Source organism: Scyliorhinus canicula, chromosome 17 (genome assembly GCF_902713615.1).
Source record: "Scyliorhinus canicula chromosome 17, sScyCan1.1, whole genome shotgun sequence".
Taxonomy (NCBI): Eukaryota; Metazoa; Chordata; class Chondrichthyes; order Carcharhiniformes; family Scyliorhinidae; genus Scyliorhinus; species Scyliorhinus canicula.
This window is the reverse complement of record NC_052162.1, coordinates 62,903,569-62,928,834: the sequence shown is the minus strand read 5'-3', so window position 1 is coordinate 62,928,834 and position 25,266 is coordinate 62,903,569. Positions and strand designations below refer to the sequence as shown.

The window sequence follows — 25,266 nt, the reverse complement described above, 5'->3', positions numbered from 1 at the left end:
AAACGGGAGCGCCCGGAGGAAATCCACGCAGACACGGGGAGAACATGCAGACTCTGGACAGTGACCCAAGCCGCAAATCGAACCCAGATCCCTGGCGCTGTGAAGCAATACCGCTAACCACTGTGCTGCCATGCCGCCTTGCAGACTGGTGGACATTGCTAATAGGCTGAACAGGAACAGTGGCTGCTGCTGCCAACAGCAGAGTAAGAGTTACTGCAGTAGAATGAGGCAGTCGACGATTACAATAAGTTTGGCACAAAAGACCAAAGTAGACTAGAGATCAAGCCTTGGATTTTAATGCAACCACAGCCATGGGGTTTAACTGACACCACAGTAACCAGCTGGGGAACAAAGAGACTATCAGGAGACCCTGCCACAAGAGCAAGATGGTAGGCCCATAACAAGAAAACAAAGGTCTATAATTTAACTTAACCGGGAGAAGCAAAGAAATCCAAGAGGGGGAAGATGACCAAAAAAGTTCAACGCCTGCACTCAAACACAACCCAGTGAAGGCTCCTTACATGGACCATCAGCTTTCACATTAATGCAATAACTCTGCTACAAATGTCAGCAGGCAACCGGTGTGGACAAATATTGACAATTAAAAATCCATTGGGTGTAAAATGTAACAGCAGACCAGACCATTTGTAATATTTTTTTTAAAAATGTTTTTCTAAAGAATTAACACAAAACATCCCAAGGGGTTTCACAGGAACATTCGGACACTAAATCGCTTAAGGTGATAATTCAGCCCAAAAGCTTGAGCAGAGGTAGCTTTTAAGGTTTTCATAGAGCTGGTTTAGCTCAGTGGGCTAGACAGCTGGTTTGTAATGCAGAATAAGTCTGGCAGCGCGGGTTCAATTCCCGTACCAGCTTGTGGCAACAAGGGGCTTTTCACAGTAACTTCATACTTGTGACAAGAAAGATTATTATAAAGCAAAACATGCAGAGGATATTGGAAGTCTGCAGAGGGATTTGTATAGGTTAAGTGAATGGGCTAGGATCTGGCAGATGGAATACAATGTTGACAAATGTGAGGTTATCCATTTTGGTAGGAATAACAGCAAAAGGGATTATTTAAATGATAAAATATTGTGTTCAGTTTTGGTCTCCTTATCTGAGAAAGGACATTTCTGGCACTGGAGGGTGTGCAGGAGATTCACTAGGTTAATCCCAGAGTTGAATGGTTTGGATTACGAGAGGTTGGGTAGACTGGGACTGTGCTCGTTGGAATTTAGAAGGATGAGGGGGGGATCTTATCGAAACATTTAAAATTATGAAGGGAATAGATAGGATAGATGCGGGCAGGCTGTTTCCACTGGCAGGTGACAGCAGAACTAGGAGGCATAGCCTCAAAATAAGGGGAAGTAGATTTAGGACTGAGTTTAGGAGGAACTTCTTCACCCAAAGGGTTGTGAATCTATGGAATTCCTTGCCCAGTGAAGCAGTCGAGGCTCCTTCATTAAATGTTTTCAAGATTAAAGATAGCTAGTTTTTTGAAGGATAAAGGGTTATGGTGTTCGGGCCAGAAAGTGGAGCCAAGTCCACAAAAGATCAGCCATGATGTCATTGAATGGCGGAGCAGGCTCGAGGGGCCAGATGGCCTACTCCTGCTCCTAGTTCTTATCAAACATCTGAGGAGTATTGGGGTAAAGCATCATAAGGATTGAGGTAATTACAAAGCCTAGGGCATAGGCAGCTGATTGCTCCACCATTAGTGGCCGTGCTTTTAAAAATCATGCATGCTCAAGATGCATGAATTGGATGAGTGCAAATATCTTCAAATGTTGTGGGTAGAGGTGGGTACAGGGGGTGATGCCATGGAGGGGCTTAAAAACAAGATAATTTTAAAATTGAGGCTTTGCTTCGCAAGGCACCAAATGTGGGTCAGCAAAGAGAGGAAATAGAATTGGATTTGGTGCAAGGAACAATGAGTGTTGGGTGACATCAGGTTTACAGAAGGCAGCAAGGTGTATGCTGAAATAGTCAAATCTAGAAGCCTAGAAAGATTTCTGTTGAGCCGAGGTAGGGGCAGAAGTCAGCAATATGGAAGTGGAAATAATCTTAGTGATAATACAATATAAAAACAGAAATTGACTAATTTATGTCTAAGTAACATATTGCAGGGTTGGGGGAAAGGAGAATAAAGAGAAGTTGCCTCGTATCTCAAAAGTGGATTGAAAAAAGTAAAATTGAATTTTATCCATAGTACCCTTAAGATTGAAATTGATACTTTGCAAATCATTGTCCTTTCTTATTTTAAATGTAGGCCGAGTCTCTCAAGAAGATCCAAAAGGAGTCTGAAATACTACAGCATACCTATGGACACTGGTTTGACCTGACACTGGTTAATAATGAACTTGAAGATACGGTGCATAACCTGGTGGAGGCAATCGAAAGTGCATGCACTACAGCACAATGGGTGCCTGTTTCATGGGTCTACTAGTAAAGACAGACAGCAATAAACTATTCATGTACTTTTTAAGAAACCATTTAATCTAAAATCAGACAGCAGTTTGGAGCCTGCCATTTTAAACCTAAAACATGCAATTAGCTTATGAAAGTACATCTCAGCTGTACATCATTCGCCACAGCACTCACTTGGGTTTATATATTTTAAAAAGACTGTTTACCAATGGGATATTTACAACTGAAGTTCCCCAATACTTTTGAAATAAAAATACAAAATGCTTGCAATGTTCAATTTCCAGCATCTGCTGCACCGTGCTTGTTTTCCTCAATAACCTTTATACAACTGCATCTAATCTTTTATCCCGGTAAACTAAATGACCTGGTATTTTAATATTTGCAGCCCCCATATTATTTGTGTAGTCAGCTGGTGCAACCATTTTAATGAACAAAAACAAACAGTAACATGTCTAGACAGACATGCATGAATGATGAATCTACTGGTTCTTGACCAAGCAGCATGATCGTTCAGATCACCAATAATGGTTGAATTAATCTGCACACAAGACCGATTGCAGAATGCATTTAACACGGAAACTGAACAGTCACTCACCCAGATTCACAATCCGTGAACGCACATAATACTGCAAACTGACACTATACTCAGGTGCATTGTACCTGGAATAGATTTCTAAATCACTATGTAATCCCTGAACCGACTTGAAGTTGTCTTCACAATTCACCTACCGCGGGTTCAGTGAATTAATGAATACCCTGAAGAAAATTGTCACCATACATTTGAACTGTAGCCAAGAGGATGGGTGTAAAACATTCACGTCCTTTATAGCATTTGTTTGGTCCGTCAACAAAATCCACGTTAATGTAACAGAAGATAAAGTATAAAATGCTCCATGTTCTCTCTTCTACTTGGATTTTCATGTACAATGTTAGGTGCTAAATATTTCACTGCAAGAGTGAAACAGACAATTGTCTGGGAAGGTTACATGAATAAAAGCATTCACCTACTTGGTGAATGTGAACAAATTATAGATTTTTGATGAATGGAGCATAGCAACTATTGTTTTCTGAAATATTCAAATTCAAATGCAGCAACACTCCATGATTTAGACTGAAACTAGCTCTGCTCCTCAAGTAGTTGCAATTTTAGAACATTACTTTTTTTTTTTAAAAACTTGAGGCAACTTGGTATTTTGCCACATTTCCATCAAGCCTAAAATCCCAAGACATTACTCAGCTGGTTATCTCAGTCTGACACACAAGATGTGTGTTTATAAGGGTGATAAGGCAAGGTCCAACAGAGCCTCTTGTTATTGGCACACTGGCTAGACGAGATTAGGAGAAAAGCATACAGGATACTTTTAAGCATGGAAAAGATCCTTCCCATACGTATGCATGAAATATGAAAACAATTGGTGGCATCTGTTATGGATGCTTTCTATTCACATTCAAAATTAGCCCACCTAACTATTTGCAAGTGTGCTGCTGTGGATCAAATATGGAATACTCCATTTGAAAGTAAATATCCCTCAATTTCCAAACATGAAATAAAATATCCCTAAATCTGACTGAATGTAGACAATATTCAGTAGCTCCACATTGGTCTACAAAATATCAACAAGTAATAAGAAACCATTTATTGTTGTTTAAAAAAAAACCTGTTACAACAGTCAGACATATCTGTACAATTAAATGTGCACTAGGCTCAAAACTGTTTGAACCCAAGCCACAGCACATCTGAGAAGGCAAAAATTTATTAAACTAAAAAAGAAAACGGCCTTTTACCTTAATTACAATGTACATAATCAGTATGGTGGCATAAATCACCAATATAAAAATATTTAAAATATTCATATTGAAGTAACCTCCAAATTCATCCCATTAGAGGGAAGGAAATCTTGCAAAGATGGATGGAAGCAAAAAATCTTTCATTGTTCACTCCTGGTTAAATGTGCAACTCAGCTTTACAAGGGCAAGGAGGAGGTAGCAGCCCATTACATTCTTCAATGAGAAGTCAAGACGTCATTAGAACTATGACAACAAATTAACACAAAACAACCCGGAAGGCACACGGGCCAATTCAGAGCAACTATACCTGATCAGCAGACGTTTCAATTTTGAAACCTGGTCAATTTTGACATTCAGCCCACATGACATACTTTGCAACTAGGTTTTCAACCAAGTCTGAAATGTTTATAACAAAGCAGTCACACCACAGAGCATTTACAGCCCTAGACTGCAACCTATTGCAGACATTAGGTAGATAGATTCACTAGAATTGCTGCATTATTGCAATACCACCACTACCATCAATTTTGTAAGTGCCCCTTGCACAAAGTGATCGGCATCAAACCCAAGAACAAACGAGGCAACGCTAATTTTAAACGAAGTGCCAACAGCAGCTGAAAGTGTGTGCAGGTTTTTTTGCCCTGATCAGAGCAATGCATCTTTCCTGGAGGACAGCTATGAACATGATAAACATGACTGCAATTTATGTACATCCCCAGACTACTACCTTTACAACAGGATAGTGAACTGAATGTGGGAGTAAGAACCTGATTTACGAGATTGCACACAAGTGTGAAAGTCATTCAAACGCAACAACTTTGATGTCTCTGATCATTAGGTGGAAATTAAGGTGGTGCATTTTCATCAAGTTCTGTCCCAGGGTGAACATTCCTCCCCGTTTGCCAAAGATCGAGATGTGTTGAGTCAATCCATCATTTGCCCGTTTCAGCCTTTTCCTTTTTCTTCTTCTTCTTCTTCTTCAAGCTTTCAGTGTCCTGTGGAACATTAATGGCATTAGCAAACAAAGAAACGGCTGTAAACATCAGTAAAACAGCCAAATGATCACGTGACCAGTCAGCAGCAGAGACGCAAAGGCTGCTGAATTGATGAGCACAGGACTATTTCAGAAAGCAGCTGGATGAGCAACAACCCCCCCCCCCCCCCCCCCACCCAAGGTTAGAAACTAAAGTACACACATGGGTCCAACAGCATGACATACCAACATTTTAAAAGAATTGTCCACTAGGGACGTGGGAGGAGTCAAAGGCTAGGGCAGCATTTATTGCCCGTGAGGGGTGCTGTTAAGAGTCAACCACGTTGCTGTGGATCTGGAGTGGGCTACATCAGATAAAGACAGCAGATTTCCTTCCTTAAAAGGACATTTGTGAATCAGATGAGTGTTTCAGACAATCGATAATGGTTTCATGGTCATAATTAGACTTTTAGCGAATTCAAATTTAGCCATCTGGGGACACTGGAGCATTGCTCGGAGTCTCTGGTTTATCATGGAAATTACACAGTGCAGAAGGAGGCCTGACAGCCCATCGAGTCTGCACCGGCCCTTGGAAATAGCACCTCACTTAAGCCCACACCCATAACGTCACCTAAAATTTTGGACACTAAGGGCAATTTAGCATGGCCAATGCACCTAACCTGCACATCTTTGGACTGTGGGAGGGAACCCACGCAGACACGGGGAGAACGTGCAGACTCTGCAGTCAGTGACCCAAGCCGGGAATTGAACCTGGAACCCTGGAGCTGTGCAGCAACTGTGCTACCATGCTGCCCCTTTACTGACCAGTGACAATACCACGATGCAATCACCTCCTCGTGTCAGTTTGATCTCCAAAAGGAATAAAGCATTACTACAACTTAAATTGCCAGACAGGAAACCAAACACATTCAGTTGTTTTGCAGTAATAAAAGTGAACAAATCCACAAGCCTACTCTTTATTTATTAATGGCTATTAACAGCACTTACCCCACTTGCAGATTCACCCTTTTCAATTTCTTTTTGCTTCTTCTTCTTCTCTTTCTTGGGCGTCGTCACTGGGGTAGATTTTGGATCAACACTTCCAGTTTCCAACTGCACCAAGTAAAGACCAATAAACGTAACTCGGAAGCCCTCAAGTGCACAATCACATAACAATTCTAGTCTGATATTACCCAATTTGAGAATTTACAGAAACCAAAATTGCTCTATTGAGAAGTGTAACAAAATTGCACATGCTTGGTTAAGAGAAATTTGCTGTCATACATCATTTTCTTAAACTGGACATCGGGAAAAGCACTGCAAAATACAATATGGTCTAGAAAAAAAGCCTGGCAGCGGTTCAAGGTGTGAGTCGCTTCCATCTTTTGAGGGTAATTAAAGATGGCGATAAATACTGGCTTAGCCAGTGATACCCATAAACAAATATTAACTCAAGCTGGATTGGAAGAAAACAAGCCCCTGAGCAGTTCCTACTTTCCTCTGTAAGCACCGACTGTATAGTATCCAAATAGGAACAGTGCTCTCCGGCACCATACTACCAACACTTACTTCTGTCGCCAGCAATAACTTTTGCTTCTTTTCTTTCTTTTTCTTTTTGTCTTTCTTGCCCAGATCTGGTGGAGATTTTGGTGTTGTTGGGGTGGTTGGGACTACTGGCTCATCACTCTCGCTTTCAGTCTCTCGCTTTCTCTGAGAAGACACAAATTACATAATTGAGTGGAACCAGTACTACAACAAACGCATCAGGCGCGATTGAACGGCCATATAGCACCCGAAAAGCAGCGTGCCGTAGCGCAGCATGGCCAATAAGAGCCAGGAGACCCCGCTCCCAGGAAGTACTCGACTTGCAACACCTCGCGAGATCTAATGCAATCTCTCGAGACATTGCAATGTGAATCCTGCCCATTGTGGTGGGGGGGGGGGGGGGGGGGGGGGGGGGGGGAAAGAGAGGGGAAAAAAATTGCTTAAAAAAAAAAAGCAAATTTGCAAATTAAAGCGAGACAGCCAGTCTCACCTTATTGTGCAGATTCTTGAGGCATGGGATTGATCTCCCTTGCCCCGGAGACCTCGGGCTAGCGCCATTCGGTGCAGTCTTCACAAGCGGGACCAGGCGGAATGGCACTCGTCGGCATCTCCCAGGAACATGTCCTTTGGGCAGGGAGGTACGTTGGCACTGCCAGTTGGCAGGGACACTGCTGGCATTTTTTGCACATGCGCGATCAAGCCGTGGATGTTGAGGGGATGCAGGGGTTGGGACCACCCCCCCCGTAATACATTGTAAAATTGGAGATATGCGCAGCCTCGGCCACGTGTCCCCCGTTGAGGCCCCTATTGAACGCACCCGTTGAGGCCCTTTATTGAACGCAAATAGTTTTATACCCTATAGCCACACAGCTAAACACACTCGCTACGGGACTTTGTTCCCATTTAGTTAATTTGTGCCCATTACAATTCAGCATTAGGGCACCAACTATTCACACGCGCATGTTCAACAGTCAGCCGATGTAAAGAGTGATCACTTGATTGGGTGCATGTAAATGTGGACAAGGCTCGATGTAAAACAAGAAAATTTAATGCTAGGCCATCAGGGGCACACAAGCCTGCAGATAGAAATAATCCAATGCTAGCAATGGCCTAGGAGAGGTGACCTGACAGTGGCACAAAGCAAGCTATAGGGAAGCTAATTTGATCTGATTGGGCCAGTTTCTATCCCAATACATTTTCAGGGTATGTCAAATGCCTAACCCATGACTCCCAACAGCATAATTTGCGTTTCTCGGGGCCACTAAGCAGTTGCATAAAGTTAATGTTTCCCCAGATTTACATCACATATCTATATCCACATATCTCTCTCACAATATTATGAATCAGAAAAATAAATCGCACTTCAAGTACCAACTTCGTTCAGAACAAACATAACTAATTAATTAGCTCTATTGAGTCATTGGATTATCAATTAGCACAGTGAACCCCTACCTCTGGACACTTACTTTCACTGGTTTAACTTGGGTTGCATTGCCAGATGCTGCTGCAGTTCCCAGACTAAAAAGAAACCAATTTGTACATTTCAGTGAACATTATTAAAAGAGGCATGCAAGTTAGTTACCTCCAGAAAACACCAAAACAGGTGACTTACACACACTCACTATTACCAGAAAGAAGCCAGAAAAACTCATCATTGCAATTCTTAGTCTGAACACGTTAGGATAATAATTGCTTATTATCACAAGTAGGCTTCAATTAAGTTACTGTGAAAAGCCCCTCGTCGCCACATTCCGGCACCTGTCCTGGGGAGGCCGGTGCGGGAATTGAACTCTCGCTGCTGCCTGGTTCTGCATTCCAAGCCAGTGTGCTAAACCAGCGGAACACCAACAGTTTGACACAACAGTTTGACAGAGTTAAAATGAAGATGCAATTCCAAATCCTCTTTCAGACTGACCCCCCTCTAAAAGCCACACCAGACTGGAAAGGGATAACTATCTGCTATCATAAAACTCAGTAGAAATTAAAAAACAGTCCATTTACCATTGTATGGTGACTTTGGATTTCAATCATGGATTAGTTGGCAACACTGTTGCATGCAAATCACAAATCATCTAGGATAACAGTATTGAGGACGTGCCTCATCTGCTCCCTGAGGTGGATGCAAAAGATCCCATGGAACAATTTCAAAAATAGAGTGGAAAATTCTCCATGCCCTGGCCAATGCTATCCCTCAAACAGTTTAAACAGATTATCACGCCACTTGTCACATTACTACTGGCGGAAGATTGTTGGGCTTAAACATTTGCGTTGCTTTTCCCCAATTACAACGCTTCAAAGAGTACACTTTATTGGCTGTGAAGCACATTGGGACATCTGGATGTTGTGAAGGGTACACATTTCTTTTGAGAATTCAGTTCACTGATGAAGACCTAGTTAGACAGTGCACATTAAGATCCACAACGTTAAATTCACAACGTATTCTGTAGCAGACCCATTTAAAATCAAGATCAAGTACAAAATATAGCTCCATTTTGTATATTAATGTGGACGGTGTGCCACCTAGTGGTACAACATAACATATGCAGAAAAAAGCTAGGTCAGAAAAGTTATACTAACTTCCCAATACAAAACTAAACAAAAAATACTTACTTATAATCAACATAGTCCTTCTTCCACGATTCGGGAGTATTTTCACTTGGTTTGCCATGTTTATCTAACAAACCCTGCTTAATCATCATTTTCTTCTGACTTGCCTTGAAAATAAAATGCAAATTGTTAATTTTTAATTATTTTACACCCAGCATCAGCTACAATGGATTTTGGCCAGAGACTTAAAACAAGCCCTTAGACACTGGTCAAAATCTTTCGCATTTTCCCCATTTAACCCAAACCGTCAAGGACAGGAGACTCCATTCACCCTCGAGCATCAGGAATGTGTGCAGTGACTCAACAAACTGACATGTCGTGCACGTTCAGTTGTTCTGCTAATATACACACAAGCTCACCTATAAACTGTAACATAATTCAACATTTCAAAGCAGTTCTTTATTGCATCTCTTTTACTATCACCACGGATGACTGTTCAGCCAATCACCTCAGAAATCACAGCTCAAGTATGAGCAAACTGAATGTACTAGCCACGAGTCAAGGCAAAAACTGTATTTGCACAAAATGCTAAATGTTCATTATCAACCTGCCTGTGGTTACAGACTAACTGGAACTCATGCACCATGCAAACCATCGGAACTTACCTTTGGTCCCAGACCCCACTTGCGTGGGTATGTGTCCCGCTCCATGATAACCCGCTTGATCTTTGCTACAATGCCATGGTCACAAGTCGATATCACTGCCGTCGTCATTAATGCAATCGCTGTCAAATAAAACAAAAGAAAAAAGTGTAATTATGAGTTTGCAGGGATCCCTTTCAAACATACATAGTACTCCTGTTCTTCCCATAGCCTCGTGCCCTACAGAATCATGCCCCCCCCCCCCCCAAAAATACAATTCTACAACAGATAATCGCCTTAAAGGTGCACGTTAACTTCCCAAACAACAATAACTGGGGTAGTCAGTGTGAAAGGTTTAGAACATAGAACATAGAACAGTACAGCACAGAACAGGCCCTTCGGCCCTCAATGTTGTGCCGAGCAATGATCACCCTACTTAAACCCACATAACCCGTATACCCGTAACCCAACAATCCCCCCATTAACCTTACACTACGGGCAATTTAGCATGGCCAATCCACCTAACCCGCACATCTTTGGACTGTGGGAGGAAACCGGAGCACCCGGAGGAAACCCACACACACACAGGGAGGATGTGCAGACTCCACACAGTGACCCAGCCGGGAATCGAACCTGGGACCCTGGAGCTGTGAAGCATTGATGCTAACCACCATGCTACCGTGAGGCCCTATTTAGAAGGAACAGAATTCTTAAAATGCATCCAGAATGTTTTAAACCAGTACATAGATGGACCTACAAGAGAGGGGGTAGTCCTGGACTTAATTTTAGGTAACAAAACCAGGCAAGTGATTGAAATACCAGCAGGAGTATTTTGCAGACAGTGATCATAACGTCACGGTTATGGAAAAGAACAAGGATGGTCTGAAATCAAAGTTCTAAACTGGGAGAAGGCCAATTTTATTAAGATCAGATGTGAATTGGTCAGAGTGGACTGCTAGTGGCAAAGGTGTGGGGCGCATTCAAGAAGGAAATGGGAAAGAGTACATGGCTAACATGTTCCAATAAAGAAAAAGTGTGGGCCCAACAAATGCAGTGCACCCTGGAAATCGAGGGCTCAAAAACAGCAGAAGCCAGAGATTATAGAATGTGCAAGACGGAGATTAGGAGAACAAAAAGGGAACAGGCAAGAATACTAACAAGCAAAACAAAGGAAAATTCCAACTTGTTTTACAAGTACATTAATTTCTAAATAAATAAGTTTTGTGTCAGTGCTCACTAGTGAGGGGGACAATGAATAGAATAGAACAGTACAGCATAGAACAGGCCCTTCGGCCCTCGATGTTGTGCCGACCCTACTCAAACCCACGTATCCACCCTATACTCGTAACACAATAACCCCCCCCCCCCCCCCCCAACCTTACTTTTTAGGACACTGCGGGCAATTTAGCATGGCCAATCCAGCTAACCCGCACATCTTTGGACTGTGGGAGGAAACACACGCACACATGGGGAGGACGTGCAGACTCCGCACAGACAGAGAGTACAGAAATCAGGCAGAAGGATGGTGATGAACTTAAAGAAATTAGCATACAGGAGTTCTGGAGTCATCTGGCAGAAATCGTCCAGAACTGGCAAGTAGAGGGTGATGGTCGAAGGGTGTTTTTCGGATTAGAAACCTGCGTTCAGTGGGATTCTGCAGGGGTCAGTATTGGGGCCCTTGGTGTTTATACAAATAATTTAAACTCGAATGTAGAAGGGTTGATCAGTAAGATTACTGATCATACAAAAAAATTGGTGGGTGGCAAATAGAGAGGATAGCTTTAGATTACTGGAGGATAGAGATGAGCTGGTCAATCACAAATGGAAATCAATCTGGATAAGTGAGAGGTGGTGCATGGTCAGGACAAACAAAGCAAGAGAACACATGATGAGTTGAAGGACCCTGGAAAGCACCAAAGATCAGAGGATCCTTGATGTGTATGTACACTGGTCCCTTAAGGTAGCAGGGCAGGTGGATAAAATGGTTAAGGTGGCACATGGTATGTCTACTGATTTTAGCTGAGACAGAGTTCAGGAGCAGGGAGGCTATGCTAGAAATATATAAAATGTTGGTTAAGAGTACTGGACAGACTGGTGTTGGTTTCCTTGGAGCAGGTGAAACTGAGGTGGGAAATGATTGAGATGAATAAAATTATGAGGGGGCTTGGATAAAGAAGACAGGAAGAAACTTTTCCCCATTATGGAGGGATCAGTGACATGGGGAAATAGATTTAAGAGGGTTAAGGGGATGCAAGCGAAAATTTGAGTCTGGAACTTACTGCCTGACAAGGATGCTGGAGGCAGTGACCCTCGTAAAATGTAAAAGGTAGGGCTATGGGCAATTGCTCAAAAATGGGATTAGAATATGTAGGTGGTTGATTTTGACCGGTGCAAGAACAATTGGCCAACGGGCAGTTTCTGTGCTGTAGATCTCTTATGATTAGATTACCTTAAACTGAGCCACACAAAACAAAATTCTCCCAACTGTCCCACAAATATTAATAGTTAATCCTAGGTTCGATTACCTATACAAATTGCTTCTCCCTTTGTGGTGATGACAACGATCTCCTGGTTCACCTCAATTCCATCTTCGTAACGGAGCAGCCCTGGGAGCATGATTTTGGCACCATAGCAAATAGCATTTACCTAACAGAACAAATCACTTAATGAGACAGAAGCAAGCAGTTCAGCAGGCTATAGGTTTTTGAAAAGAGTGTCACAGATGCCCAATGGCCTGCTTGCATACTTCAACAGTTCATAATTTTAAATATATGCATATAGAAATGAATTACATATTAAAGAGCCCGACTTTCAGACTGCCAAAAAAATTTCAGTAGTAATTATTGGCTCATTTTAGCAGAAAACATGACTGGTTTTGGAGGGTTGTCAACATTGGTCATTACCAACACAACCTTGCATTGTTCCGTTCTGCCATCAGTAATTTTAATAAAGCTACATTACTGTGGGTATAAACATAAGCCAACATTCACTCAAATGGGGACACATCAGGATTATGAGCTCTGTAAAGAGTAACGGTGGTTTAAAATGTTGGGCACAAACCAACATTTTCGTTCACATATCCAGAATTTTCTCTACTTACTGCACTGTCCTTCATAACAAGTCGTTTGTGGGTTGCCATCAGTTTTTCAAGGGGGTAGATGACACGACGCAGATAGGTCTCATCCTTGTTGTGGTCATACTGCCACTGGGCATCCAACACATCATGCATTGTTACCATGTTATCCTGAAGTTACAAAGAAAAAGCTTTAACAATCAAGTTACCAGCAGAAATATAAAACTATTTTAAAATATAACTGTCAGCCAGGAGTTTCTTGGTGGGGGTACATATTGCCACCAAGTGTATCAACCCCATTGCTTTTCACTTTCTCCAAAGTACAATTACCAGCGCAGGAGGATCATAACCTGTACTGAACTCAACACTTTGGAATCAATACAATATCGAACAAGACAATAGATGCAGTAGCCATTACCTTGCAGCAGTTTTTAGCACATTCATTGGAGCATGCTATCCATAGCGTATTAATCAAACAATAACCAGGAAATAACCAGAAAAACGGCAACCAGAAAATGAGCTCTGACAATAACTTTACAGAATTTACAGTGCAGGAGGCCATTTGGACAATCAAATCTGCACCAGCCCTGGGAAGCGAACCCTACTTAAGCTCCCTCCTCCACCCTATCCCCACCTAACCTTTTGGACACTAAAGGGCAATTTAGCATGACCAATCCACATAAGAGTTTGCACAGGCCCATGGAAAGAGTACGATACTGAAGCCCACACCTCCACCCTATCCCTGTAACCCCACCTAACCCTTTGGACACCATGGGGCAAGTTAGCATGGCCAATCCACCTAACCTGCACATCTTTGGACTGTGTGAGGAAACCAGAGCACCCAGAGTAAACCCACTGTGCCACCCTTCCTCATGCTAAATTAAGACGATTTAATAGAGAGGGTTTCCTACCTTTTCACCATTCACACCAGATCGCACCCGCCTTAGCTCCTGCATCTGACCTCCAACTCCAAGCAACAGACCAATGTGCACACAGAGTGTTCGGATATATGTCCCTGCTTCACAACTCACCCAAAAGATTCCTGGACATGGACGCAAAAGTGTTATATACAGACACTTCAGTGTGCAGTAAGGTAGTTAACTAGTTTAAACGAGAAAATAGCCACTCATCGCCATAAAGTACATGAAGGAGATTTGTACAATACTTATTAAACAAGCCAGGGTGCACAGCCATCAGTCAAGGGTGATAGGTAGAAGTCATCTTGGCACAGTGTGCTAATGTCATCTATTCAACATCATGTGGCTAGAAAGCAGCTTGGCAAGTGTGAAAAGGACAGCTCATTGTAACATTCCCTTCAACTATGTTTTCAACTATACATCACCTTTCTGCTGAGTTGATCAGCTTTTGCTCATCTCCAAACTATTCAGTTGCTACATTTTATGTAACATTACCTGACTCCACTAATTGTTTGCTAAAACCCTGATCCATGCTTTTGATCCTTCCAGACCCAACTATTCCAAGTACTCTTCTGGATAATCCCTCATCTTCAAATATGAACTTGCGCACATTCAAAACTATATTTTATTGACCTACTACCAGTGCGCAATGATCTATTACAGCCTCTGGCCGGCGACATTTTCACCTTTGTTTACAAATCTGTGGTCATAGACTGGCTGGACCACTCCCTATCCCTGTATAAACACTGCCAGCCCTACAACACCGTAACCACCCCCTCAGCCAATGATCTCCGTTGTCCTTCAATTTTGATCTCTGAAGCACCCTCAACTTTAATTGTCTCAGTAATTGAAGCTCCATCAGTCTCCTCCTTCAAATGCTTAAAAATGACCTCTGACCCAAGATATTGGCCACCCATCCTAATGTTGCATGTTTCCCCGTGACAAATTCTGTTTAATAACATTCCCCTGAAGCACACCAGGACATTTTGTTATATTAAAAGGTTCTATTTAAATTAGACGTTGTTGGGATTACAGAAAATAAAACTCACCTAACCGCCTCTCTGGATCATACTCAATTAGTTTACTATCGTAGATGGTCCGGACTCTTAACTGTCTCTTGACGGCAGCAATCAGAGGAGGTCTTTGGAATAAGGCTCCAGTCAGCATTTCCATGCCCTGAGTGAGAAATATAACTAAGGGTTAGAGAACCATAGGAGTAGGCCATTCAGCCACTTGAGCCTGCTCCACCATTAAATGATCAGGGGTGGCCATCAAACTCAATAGCCTGATCCTGCTTTCACCCTCATAAGCCCCCTTACTCCCTTCTTGAAAACATACCATTTGTTTCTCAAATGTTTTCTGTGCTAGAGAATTCTCTGGGTGAAGATTCATCTCAGTCCTAAAAGATGTACCGTGTATCCTGAGACTACAACCTCCGTTCTGGACAATCCACCATCGGAAACATCCTTCCTGCATCCACCACCGCGGCCTGTTAGAACCTTATTAGGTTTCTACAAGATTCCCCCTCCACTTCTTCTGAACCCCAACAAATATAACCCTGGCCAGCTCAATCTATCTTCGCAGGTCAGTCCTGCCATCCCAGGAGTCATTCTGGTAAACCTTTGTTGCACTCTCTCGCTCGAGCAAGAACATCCTTCCTCAGATAAGACGACCAAAACTGCACACAATATTTCCAGGTGTCACCTCACCAAGACCCTGTACAATTGCAGGAAGACATCCCTGCTCCTGTACTCAATTTGCTCGCTATGCAAGCCAACATACCCTTTTGCCTTTCCCCCCCCTTTTGCCTTCCTTCCTTCCTCTCTCCCCCCCCCCCCCCCCCCCAAAACTGCTGCACCTGCATGCTTAGTTTCAGCAACTGGGTGTACGAGGACACTTAGGTCTCGTTGCACATTGCCCACCCTTAATTTATAGCCATTTCGAAAATAACCTGGCCTCTTCTTTTCACTACCAAAGTGGATAACCTCGCATTTATCCAAATTATACAGCATCTACCTACTCACTCAACTTGTCCACAACACTCAGGCACCCCCTCACAGCTCACCTCCCACCCAGCTTTGTGCCATCTACAAACTTAGGAGGTATTATATTTAGTTTCCTCTAATAATTTAATACAACATATATTGTGAATAACTGGGGTCATAACCTCCTCAAGGTACCCCACTGGTCGTCGTCTTGCCACTTGGAAATTACCCATTTATTCTTAGCCTTTGTCTCCTGTCTGCCAATCAGTTCTATACATCCCAATACAACATCAATTCCATACTACTTGCTAATCTCTATCTAGTTCTTTATTGCAAGCCTCCTGAAAGTCCAAATAAATCACATCCACTGGCTCCCCCTCATCAACTCTATTAGTTACATCCTCAAAGAATTACAGTAGATTTGTCAAGCATGATTTCTCTTTCACAAATCCATGTCGACTTGTCTAATTCTATCAGTTTTCCCCATGTGTGCCATAAAAATCTTCGATAAGATTTTTCCTGACGTCAGGCTGACTGGTCTAGAACTCCTCTCTACTTCCCTTTTAAATAGTGGGGTTACATTAGCTACTCTCCAATCTGTTCCAGAGTCTACTCTTCGAAGATGACCGTCAATGCATCCACTATTTCTCGGGCCACTTCCTTAGATACTCTCGGGTTTAGATTATCACGCCCTGGGGATTGATTAGCCTTCAATCTCATCAATTTCCCAACATTATTCCTCTACTAATGAATATATAATGCAGTGGGCTGAATATAAAAATACCCGAACCAGTTAAATTTGGTTATTCATAACGTGGAATTAATCTTTGAATCTTGCACACAACTCCTAATTACACACCAAATCACAATCTATTCACAATCACCGTAAATTTCAATCAAAAAGCGCTCCCTATATTACAGAGTTATGACTAATTAGGACTATTTATGTGCGTGATCAGACTGCATCATTCATCTTCGTAGAGTTGGATCCCAGAAAGGTCCCAACTCTGCCAAACCATCTCATATCCACATACACCCAATCAGGGACCAACAACTTCTCAGCAGAACGCCAGTAAGTCATATGGTACAAGATGAATGTAATTCACCCAGAGCCTAAAATAAGACTCAGCGTGCTGTGGAAGAAGTGGCTAGCGGCACTCGGCGAATGGATAAACTTATTCATCATTTCACGCACACAGTATTAACCACTTATGGATATAGCAAGGAGACAAGATCTTTAATTGCGCAACTTCTGGATTAGCATAAAGACAACACAAACTAAATAATTTGGACACCTCACTCTGATTATGCTTTGCATCCTAGATGAATCAATGAACGGCAAACTCCCAGACATTTGATTCCAGAGTCCTGCAGAATCTTTGACAAAGCATCTGGGAGATTTCTAACTGGGAATGAACCCAAGACAAAACAAAACAGACTTACTTACCCGGCTAAGCTGAAGTTCACTTTCAATAGCATTGTGCAGCCGAACAATTCCCACGTACTCTTTGCCTACAATTAATAGCACAAGAGTCGTCAGGAGAGGCCACGTCAGTTACTGTATCACAGAACGTGAGATTAACTAGCCTCAAGTGGAAACTCTTGCTTACAAGATCAGCTCGACATGCTAGGACATCACCGTACTGATGGGTTACTAATGACATTTAGTTACAAATATCTACAAGTCACTGAAATACTAGTTACGCCAAGCCCAAGTAGTTTACTGCATTTCGAATTGGTGCAAATGAAAAAATTAGTAATCCTACACACAGATCAAAGTTAATGCAGCACATAATGGAATTTCACAAAAATGTAGCTGGAACACGCTGCCAACAAATTGAGCTAACGAAGGAAACCACTTACCAGCACTCTGCTGGGATTTGACCAGTCGTGTTGCTCGCTCTACACAAACAATTAGGCATCCTGTTACTTTAGGATCTAGTGTTCCACTGTGACCAGTCTTTTCCACCCGTAGAATCCTGCGTATCCATGCCACCACTTCGTGCGATGATGGGTTTGCAGGCTTATCAAGGTTAATGAATCCTGACCTGCCAAAACATAGTCCTGAATCAATATACAATTATTTTCCATTCCTGTGCTCCCAATTCCTGGTACAGGCTGAAAAGCCCGTATCCGAAATGCTTGGGGCCGAGCGTGCATCAGATTTTGGAGCATACGAAGTATGTGCGGCACGCGCTGGGAACTGCGCATCACCTGGGAGCCTCAAGGGATTTTCCACTCGTGACAGCACATCGGTGCTAAAAGGAAAGTGAGAATTTGGGAATTTTTTGGTTTTCGGACAAGGGATGTTCAACCTGTAATAATTTAACGTTTCCTGTCCCCACCATCGATTGCAGTATTGCATGAACAGATAGGACAGCTATGACTTAACAATGTTTCGCCTTGTATTGTAAACGTACCTTACATAGTCAGCAATTTCCCTCTTGAGAGGTGAGCAACCACTAGGAATAGGTGTGTAATGTGTTGTTCGTACGTTGAGTTTGTCAAAATTCTGTAAAAGAACATATACATAGCATCAGTCATGTCCTTGGGCTTCATTTTGCTGATGAACACTGCAGCTAATAACACAGAATAAGGTCCTGCAAGCAGCAATGAGACTTGATCTGATCTTTCAGTGGCATTACTGAAGAACTCTCAATGCCAATCTTGATAACCAGCAGAACTAGTACTTCAAGCAGTGTTGTGGGACATTTGAGCAGGAAGACTCGGTTTAACTATATAAACATCTGGCACAACATTTCTTCAGTACATCATCAAATGCAAGGCTAGATTACATGCTTGGCTGAAGTGAGCTTAAGCCCAATGAACTTTCACATCAGAGGTGAGGCAACATCAGCATTTTCTCAAAGCAGGACACACAAGTAAACTGAGTAGAAACAGAGGCAAGTTTAATTCCACAATTTGCAACTTGACATTTATAGAACTGTACATTTGAATGAGTACCTTCAGCAACAAAGGCCAATGCGAAGTGTCTAATTTTGCTGGCTTTGTCTCTGGTTCAATTAGAAAGTTTGTCAACTGCTGGATGCTCTGGAAGTATAAAAAACAACACAGACCTAAGATCTATTTGCACATTATATATAAACACAGTATACTAGATTTATGCTCAAAAACCTGACTGCCTCAGAGGACAGCAACTTTCTTCATTAAGTCCTAATGCCAGAAAGGCCCCAGTTCACCGATATAAAGCAGAAAATCCTGGAAATCGGTTCAGGTCAAGGCCTCATCATTTGACTTGGCAATCCTGCATGTTGCGTTCAGGCGGTTGTTATGTAGCCACCCATACCTCATCTGGGTACATTGTTTACTATATCCATCTACAGTAGTCCCCCGTTATACCGCGTCCGCAATACCGCGGTTCGCGATATACCGCGGGGGGGCTTATGGACCCCAACTGTCAGTTGTGTCAATTTCAGCGGCCGGCTGATTGCTTCAGTGAGAGCAGCTTCCCTCTCTGGATCAAAGTGAGCCGGCCGCTGAAATTGACACTGCCGGCTGCTCTCTCCCTCCAATCAGAAACATTAAAACTTTGGATTGGAGGGAGAGAGCAGCGGGCAGTGTCAATTTCAGCGGCCGGCTCACTTTGATCCGGAGAGGGAAGCTGCTTTCTCACTGAAACAATCAGCCGGCCGCTGAAATTGACACTGCCGAGGAGAGATGGGGGGGGGGGGGGGGGGGTGAGAAGAGGGGGGGGCGGGTGTTGGGGGGGGGGGAACGGGTGTTGGGGGGGGGGGAACGGGTGTTGGGGGGGGGGGGGGGAAGAGGAGGGGGCGGGTGTTGGGGAGACCCCCCCCTGGGGGTGTGGGGGAGAAAGGGTGGACCTGCGGGTGTTGGGGGAGAGAGGAGGGCCCTGCGGGTGTTGGGGGAGAGAGGGGGCCCCTGCGGGTGTTGGTGGACGGGGGAGGAGAAGGGCGAGCCGGAGGGTGTGGGGAGGGGGCGAGCTGGAGGGTGTGGGGGGACAGGGGGCGAGCTGGACGCTGTGGGGGAGAGCAGGAGGGTGTGGGAGAGAGGGAGCGAGCCGGAGGGTGTGGGGGGGAAGAGGGGTCTAGTTGGAGGATGTGGGGGAGAGGGGGCGAGCTGGAGGGTGTGGGGGGGAGAGGGGGCGAGCCGGAGGGTGTGGGGGAGAGGGGTCTAGTTGGAGGATGTGGGGGGAGAGGGGTCTAGTTGGAGGATGTGGGGGGAGAGGGGGCGAGCCGGAGGGTGTGGGGAGGGGGCGAGCCAGAGGGTGTGGGGAGGGAGAGGGGGCGAGCCGGAGGGTGTGGGGGGGGGGGGGGGGGTGGGGGGGGGGGGAAAGAGAGGGGTCTAGTTGGAGGATGTGGGGGGAGAGGGGGAGAGCCGGAGGGTGTGGGGAGGGGGCGAGCCGGAGGGTGTGGGGGCGAGCCGGAGGGTGTGGGGGGAGAGGGGGCGAGCCGGAGGGTGTGGGGGCGAGCCGGCGGGTGTGGGGGGAGAGGGGGCGAGCCGGAGGGTGTGGGGAGAGGGGCAGCCGGAGGGTGTGGGGGAGAGGGGGCGAGCCGGAGGGTTGTGGGGGAGAGGGGGCGAGCCGGAGGGTGTTGGGGGGGGAGAGGGGCGAGCCGAGGGAGGGTGTGGGGAGAAGAGGGGGCGGAGTCGGGAGGGTGTTGGGGGGAGAGGGGGCGAGTCGGAGGGTGTTGGGGGGGGGGGGGCAGGAGGTGTGGAGAAGAGGGGGCGAGTCGGAGGGTGTGGGGGGAGAGGTCGGAGGGTGTGGGGGGAGAGGGGGCAAGCCGGAGGAAAAAAAAAGAAATTTACACTGCCAGCTGCTCTCTCCCTCCAATCAGAAACATTAAACTTAAAAGTTGGATTGGAGGGAGAGAGCAGCGGGCAGTGTCAATTTCAGCGGCCGGCTGATTTCAGTGAGAGCAGCTTTCTTCTCCGGATCAAAGTGAGCCGGCCGCTGAAATTTTAATTGGATCCACAATGGGGGTTTTAAATTTATTTAAAAATCTATGCTAGCGCTTCCCATTGTGTGTCTACGGGGGTCAGACCTCTCCCCCCGCCCCCCCGTAGACTCTCAATGGGAAGCGCTAGCATAGATTTTTAAATAAATTTAAAACCCCCATCATGGATATCCGCGGCTCGGATACAACTGTCTTGGCTGTCTTGGACCCCAACACCCACGTTATAAAGGGGGACTACTGTATTTGGCTTTGATACCATGAAAGAAACGTTTGTTATTCATAATCTTGCCTGCCCTCTAGCTCATCATAAATCTTCCTCCCCCTTTCATCTGGGCCATTTCTATCTCTCCTCAGTTCTGACAAAGTTTTGCAAGCTGCAATGAGCAAAACGCATTGATTATATTTATTTGTTTTTTCATATTTCATTGCAAACTTTACATGGCTAAAGCACGCATTTACAATTATTTAGATATTGTGGTTCAGGCAGTTATGTTCTCTCTGCCCATTCCAGGTTCTTCCCCAATCTTATTCCGCGACTTGTCCCATTGCTCCCCCTCACTTTATTTGCTATGAACTTGTCTTGAAGCCAGCCTGTGAAAGCCTTCTTCCGACCCACAGATGGCAAACTTTATCTTCTCAAGCCTGAGAAACCCGGACAGCCAGTCTGCAGCCTTGGGTTGTGCTGCCGATTGCCAGCCTAGCAGTAATCTCCTGCGGCCGATCAGACAGGCAATGGTTAGGGCATCAGCCCCCCTCCCCATGAAGATGCCCCGAACACCACGAGTGAGCACAGCTCCACACACTCTGCCACAACCCTGGCCATGGCCTCAAAGAAGGACCTCCAGTACACGACAAGACCAGAACAGGAGTGTGGTTGGCTGGGCCTCCCTGGCACCGCTCACATTTATTCTCCACCTCTGGGAAGAGCCTGTTTAGGTGCACCCTGTGCAACGCCCTGCGCATGTGGAGGTGACGTTTGCCCTGTGCAGTGCTTCTATCCAGAACACCCCCCCCCCCCCCCATATAGTTCTTCTTCCTACTATTTCTTGTCTCACGCAGAGTGAGCGTATCACTTCTAACAGTTGTCCGCACAGTTCCCCTCCCCTACGTTCAGTAGTCTTTCTAGCAATGACTCTCCCGAAATCTGGTGGCACGTCGTGTTTCCTGGCGGAGGTGGTTTATATCCTGTATGTATCTCAGGTAGTTCCCTCTCAGGAGCCAGTTCTTCTCCACGCATTCCTCCAAGGAGGCGTCCATTACCACGGTAGTGAATCTTGATTATTGCAGATGGGAGCCGCAGTGGGCATTCCGGTTAGTCCGAAGTGTTGTTTAATTTGATTCCACGTATGGAGCGTGGTTACTACCACTGGACTTTCTGTGCCTCTGGCCAGGGGATGGAAGTGCGGTTGCAGCTAGCCCTCAGAGGGTCGCCCCTGCACAGGAACTCTCCTCCACCCTCACCACTCTGTTCCTTGACTCATTCCTGTACTTTTGCGGCATTGGCTGTCTCGTGATACAACTGGAGGCTTGGGAGGGCCCGGCCTTCCATATGTCTTCCCCTTTGTAGGACCATCTTCCTAATCTTCCCCCCCCCCCCCCCCCGCAACCAATGAAATGCCACAATCAGCTTATCTACTATGTTGAAGAAAAAGGCCATGGGAATGTAGATCGGGAGGGACCTGAACAGGAAGACACACCTGGGCACCATATTCATCTTGATCATCGGCACTCTCCCTGCAAGGGTGAGTGGCAGCAAGCTCCACCTCTGCACACCCTTTTTAACATCCACCCCCAGGTCCGAGTGGATCGTGTCCGGTCATGGGCTATTTGAATCACCAGGTAGCGGACTTTGGACTGGGCCAGTTTGCATGGTAGTCCCCCCACCCCTGCTCCTCCCACTTGTGCAGGTTCACAGGGAAGATTTTGTTCCATCTCACCTTAATTTCATAACTTGAGAAGGGCCGGAGTTTTATTATTCCTTCCATGCTGGCCAGGGGGCTGGAGATGTAGAGGAGCAGGTCATCTGCATCGACTGAGACTCTATGCTCTGTCTCCCCTTTGGATACCTCTTCACCCCTTTGCTGCTCTGAGGGTGATAGTCAATTGCTCGACTGCCATGGTAAGCAGCAGCAGTGACAGCTGGCAACCGTGCAGCCAGCAATATTCAGAGCTGGTGGTTTGCCGCATGGGAACGCTTCACTCGGTTGGTGAACCATGGTCTTCTGCGCGGTTCAGATTCTACGATAGTTCTTTCCCCTGTATGCAGTTGTATATTGGCACAGCAAAGCAAGACGGTGGACATTTTAAAACTATTAAACTGCGCACACGGTTCTCAGAAGATATCAGAAAGGAGTTGAATACCTACCCCAATATCTTCCCCACTTTTCTTCCTTTGCTTCTTTTGTTTCTTAGCAGATGCTGCAAAAGGCAAACAAAGTCTATTAGAATTTCTACGCTTCAAGGGCTTTATACATTACTGGGTGCACAGAGGGCGGTATGGTGGCAGTGATTAGCACTGCTGCCTCACAACACTGAGGACCCGGGTTCGATCCCAGCCATGGGTCACTATCCGTGTGGAGTTTGCATGTTCTCCTCATGTCTGCATGGGTCTCACCCCCAGACAGGCAGGGTCTAATAATCGCTTATTGTCACAAGTAGGCTTCAATGAAGTTGCTGTGAAAAGGCCCTAGTTGCCACATTCCGGCGCCGGCTCGAGGAGCCAGGTACGGGAATTGAACCTGGTCCTGCATTACAAGCCAGCTGTTTAGCCCACTGTGCTAAACCAGCCCCGTTATAAGAGCTGGGGGGTAAGTAGACTGGCCACGCTAAATTGCCCCTCAATTGGAAAAAAAATTTGGTACTCTAAAACTCCTTTTAAAAAATTATTGAACGCACCAGACTTTTGGAACATTTCAACATAGTATAACTATCAAATGCATGCAGCTTAGTGAACTGAAACTTTTAGCTGATACCAAGCAATACACTGAACTCCTTTAAGCTTTTAAAAGTGAAATCGCTGCATTTCTGGAATTTAATAATCTGTTCCTCACAATGCAGAACCGAAAAAATTCTTACTTAACTTACTGAGGCAATCCAACATGAAGAAAGTTACCAATCGTGGCCACATTATTTCGTATATTGTGGCAGATGAGAACTTAACTAAAGCCAGCCAAATAAAGGCTGTTGGTTAGCAGTACACATTTGATTACTAGCCTGGATTTAAATGAAACGAAATCAACTCTCAATGTCCGGTTATCAAGTTACGTATATTTAGAAGGTAACGTTCCTAAACCCGTAATACAAACACGTAGACAACGTGATGCAGGAAATACGGTTTAATTTTTTCCTTTACAAGTGACGATATTATGTTGTAGTCCGAAATCGTACGTTACTAATTCCTGCACCACTGCAAATGCGGGAATGCAAAACATAGCGGCAACTCGGTAAGTTTTTTAATAAGTTTGCAGTTGCAAACACGTGACAGCAAATTGAGCAGCCAGGCCCGGGCGCTCCGAGCACCGCCGCCATGCGGTCCGGCCACGTGCTCAGGTTCGGGCCCCGGTCTCCAGCGCCATCCAAAGCCGGGAGATGCTGACAACCAGGGGGCCGCCTGCATCCGGAGGCAGAGAGCGGTGCGGGCTGCGGACACAGACCGCGTGGAAAGCTGCTGAGGCCCACAATCTCCCGCCGTCCGCTCTCAACTCCTCCCTACAAGTCCCAGGCTGCGAACGCTACACTCGCGCTGCCCGGGCTTCTCCCCCATCCCTCTCTTCCTTCTTACGCTACTGCCTCCCCGCTCCTCTCTTCCTTCTTGCTCTACGGCTCCGGGCTCCCCTCGGCCCTTACCGTCACCATCCGCCATCTTCTCGCTCCCCTCGCCAAATGAACGAACCGCAGCTCCGCTCCGCGCATGTCAATTACTGTCAAGCCCCACAATGCCTCGCTCCGCGCATGTCAACTACTGCCTCGCCCCACAATGCCTCGCTCCGCGTATGTCAATCACTATGCCAGGTTGGAGGTAGTCTGCGCATGCCCGGCTGCTGGAGGGGCAAATACAATGATAAAGCAAAATATAATCGTCATGTTGGCCAGTTTCAGGACACCTTTGAGGCTGATGACCTTTTGTCAGAACTGGTAAAAGTTGGGATGTAAAGAAAATATAGGCAAAGGCAGAAGGGGAAGAAAGAATTCAAATAATCTGTGATCTGGTGGAAAACATGAGATTAAATGAGAAGGGAACCAGAGATGGTCATGGATTGGGAAAATACATTAGAAGGTATAACTGCACTGGCAATGATAGCCTTCAAAGAACTATTACACAGCGTACAGCAACTACACATTCTTCCAGGGTGCAAAACAAACCGTTCAACCGTGACGAACAAAGGAAGTTAGGGATTATATGAAATTAAAGATATAGCCAGAAATAGTAGTTAACC

General features: G+C 45.2%; 2 protein-coding genes and 2 non-coding genes across 8 annotated transcripts in view; 1 reads left to right on the top strand and 3 right to left on the bottom strand.

Moving 5' to 3' along the window:
• Window positions 1–2,710, top strand: part of mpp1 (membrane protein, palmitoylated 1) — a 104,506-nt gene extending 101,796 nt beyond the window's left edge. For both annotated transcript variants that reach the window (XM_038775681.1, XM_038775680.1), the window contains exon 12: window positions 2,270–2,710. In XM_038775681.1, the coding sequence (XP_038631609.1) occupies window positions 2,270–2,446 (177 nt within the window). In that variant the 3' untranslated portion in view covers window positions 2,447–2,710. The remainder of the gene's footprint in view (window positions 1–2,269) is intronic.
• Window positions 2,711–3,097: 387 nt separating this feature from the next.
• Window positions 3,098–24,781, bottom strand: dkc1 (dyskeratosis congenita 1, dyskerin). 4 transcript variants are annotated; one of them, XM_038775676.1, is made up of 16 exons: window positions 24,677–24,781; window positions 23,196–23,248; window positions 18,861–18,947; window positions 18,317–18,408; window positions 17,760–17,944; window positions 17,344–17,408; window positions 14,961–15,087; window positions 13,906–14,036; window positions 13,022–13,165; window positions 12,447–12,567; window positions 9,946–10,064; window positions 9,344–9,447; window positions 8,200–8,251; window positions 6,758–6,898; window positions 6,197–6,301; window positions 3,098–5,210 (listed from the first exon to the last, which is right to left on the bottom strand). In XM_038775676.1, the coding sequence occupies exons 1-16, from the start codon at window positions 24,690–24,692 to the stop codon at window positions 5,148–5,150; spliced, it is 1,605 nt and encodes a 534-aa protein (XP_038631604.1). In that variant the 5' UTR covers window positions 24,693–24,781; the 3' UTR covers window positions 3,098–5,147. The 4 variants fall into 4 exon arrangements, with proteins under 4 accessions (XP_038631604.1, XP_038631605.1, XP_038631607.1 ...); XM_038775677.1 differs by lacking the exons at window positions 23,196–23,248; window positions 24,677–24,781 and adding an exon at window positions 22,768–22,830; XM_038775678.1 differs by lacking the exons at window positions 3,098–5,210; window positions 6,197–6,301; window positions 6,758–6,898; window positions 8,200–8,251 and having other exon boundaries at window positions 9,340–9,447.
• On the bottom strand, window positions 14,183–14,258 carry LOC119952519. Its single transcript, XR_005457884.1, has one exon. It is a non-coding gene; the product is annotated as a small nucleolar RNA SNORD83 (small nucleolar RNA).
• Window positions 16,848–17,087, bottom strand: LOC119952521. Its single transcript, XR_005457886.1, has one exon. It is a non-coding gene; the product is annotated as a small nucleolar RNA SNORD17 (small nucleolar RNA).
• Window positions 24,782–25,266: the final 485 nt, after the last annotated feature.

Bases quoted from the DNA above. Each gene is read 5' to 3' on its own strand.
- dkc1 (XM_038775676.1), bottom strand. The intron at 18,409-18,860 runs GTACTCATTCAA...GTTCTTTTACAG, and splicing joins ATTGGCCTTTGTTGCTGAAG to AATTTTGACAAACTCAACGT. The intron at 17,945-18,316 runs GTACGTTTACAA...ATGTTTTGGCAG, and splicing joins GAAATTGCTGACTATGTAAG to GTCAGGATTCATTAACCTTG.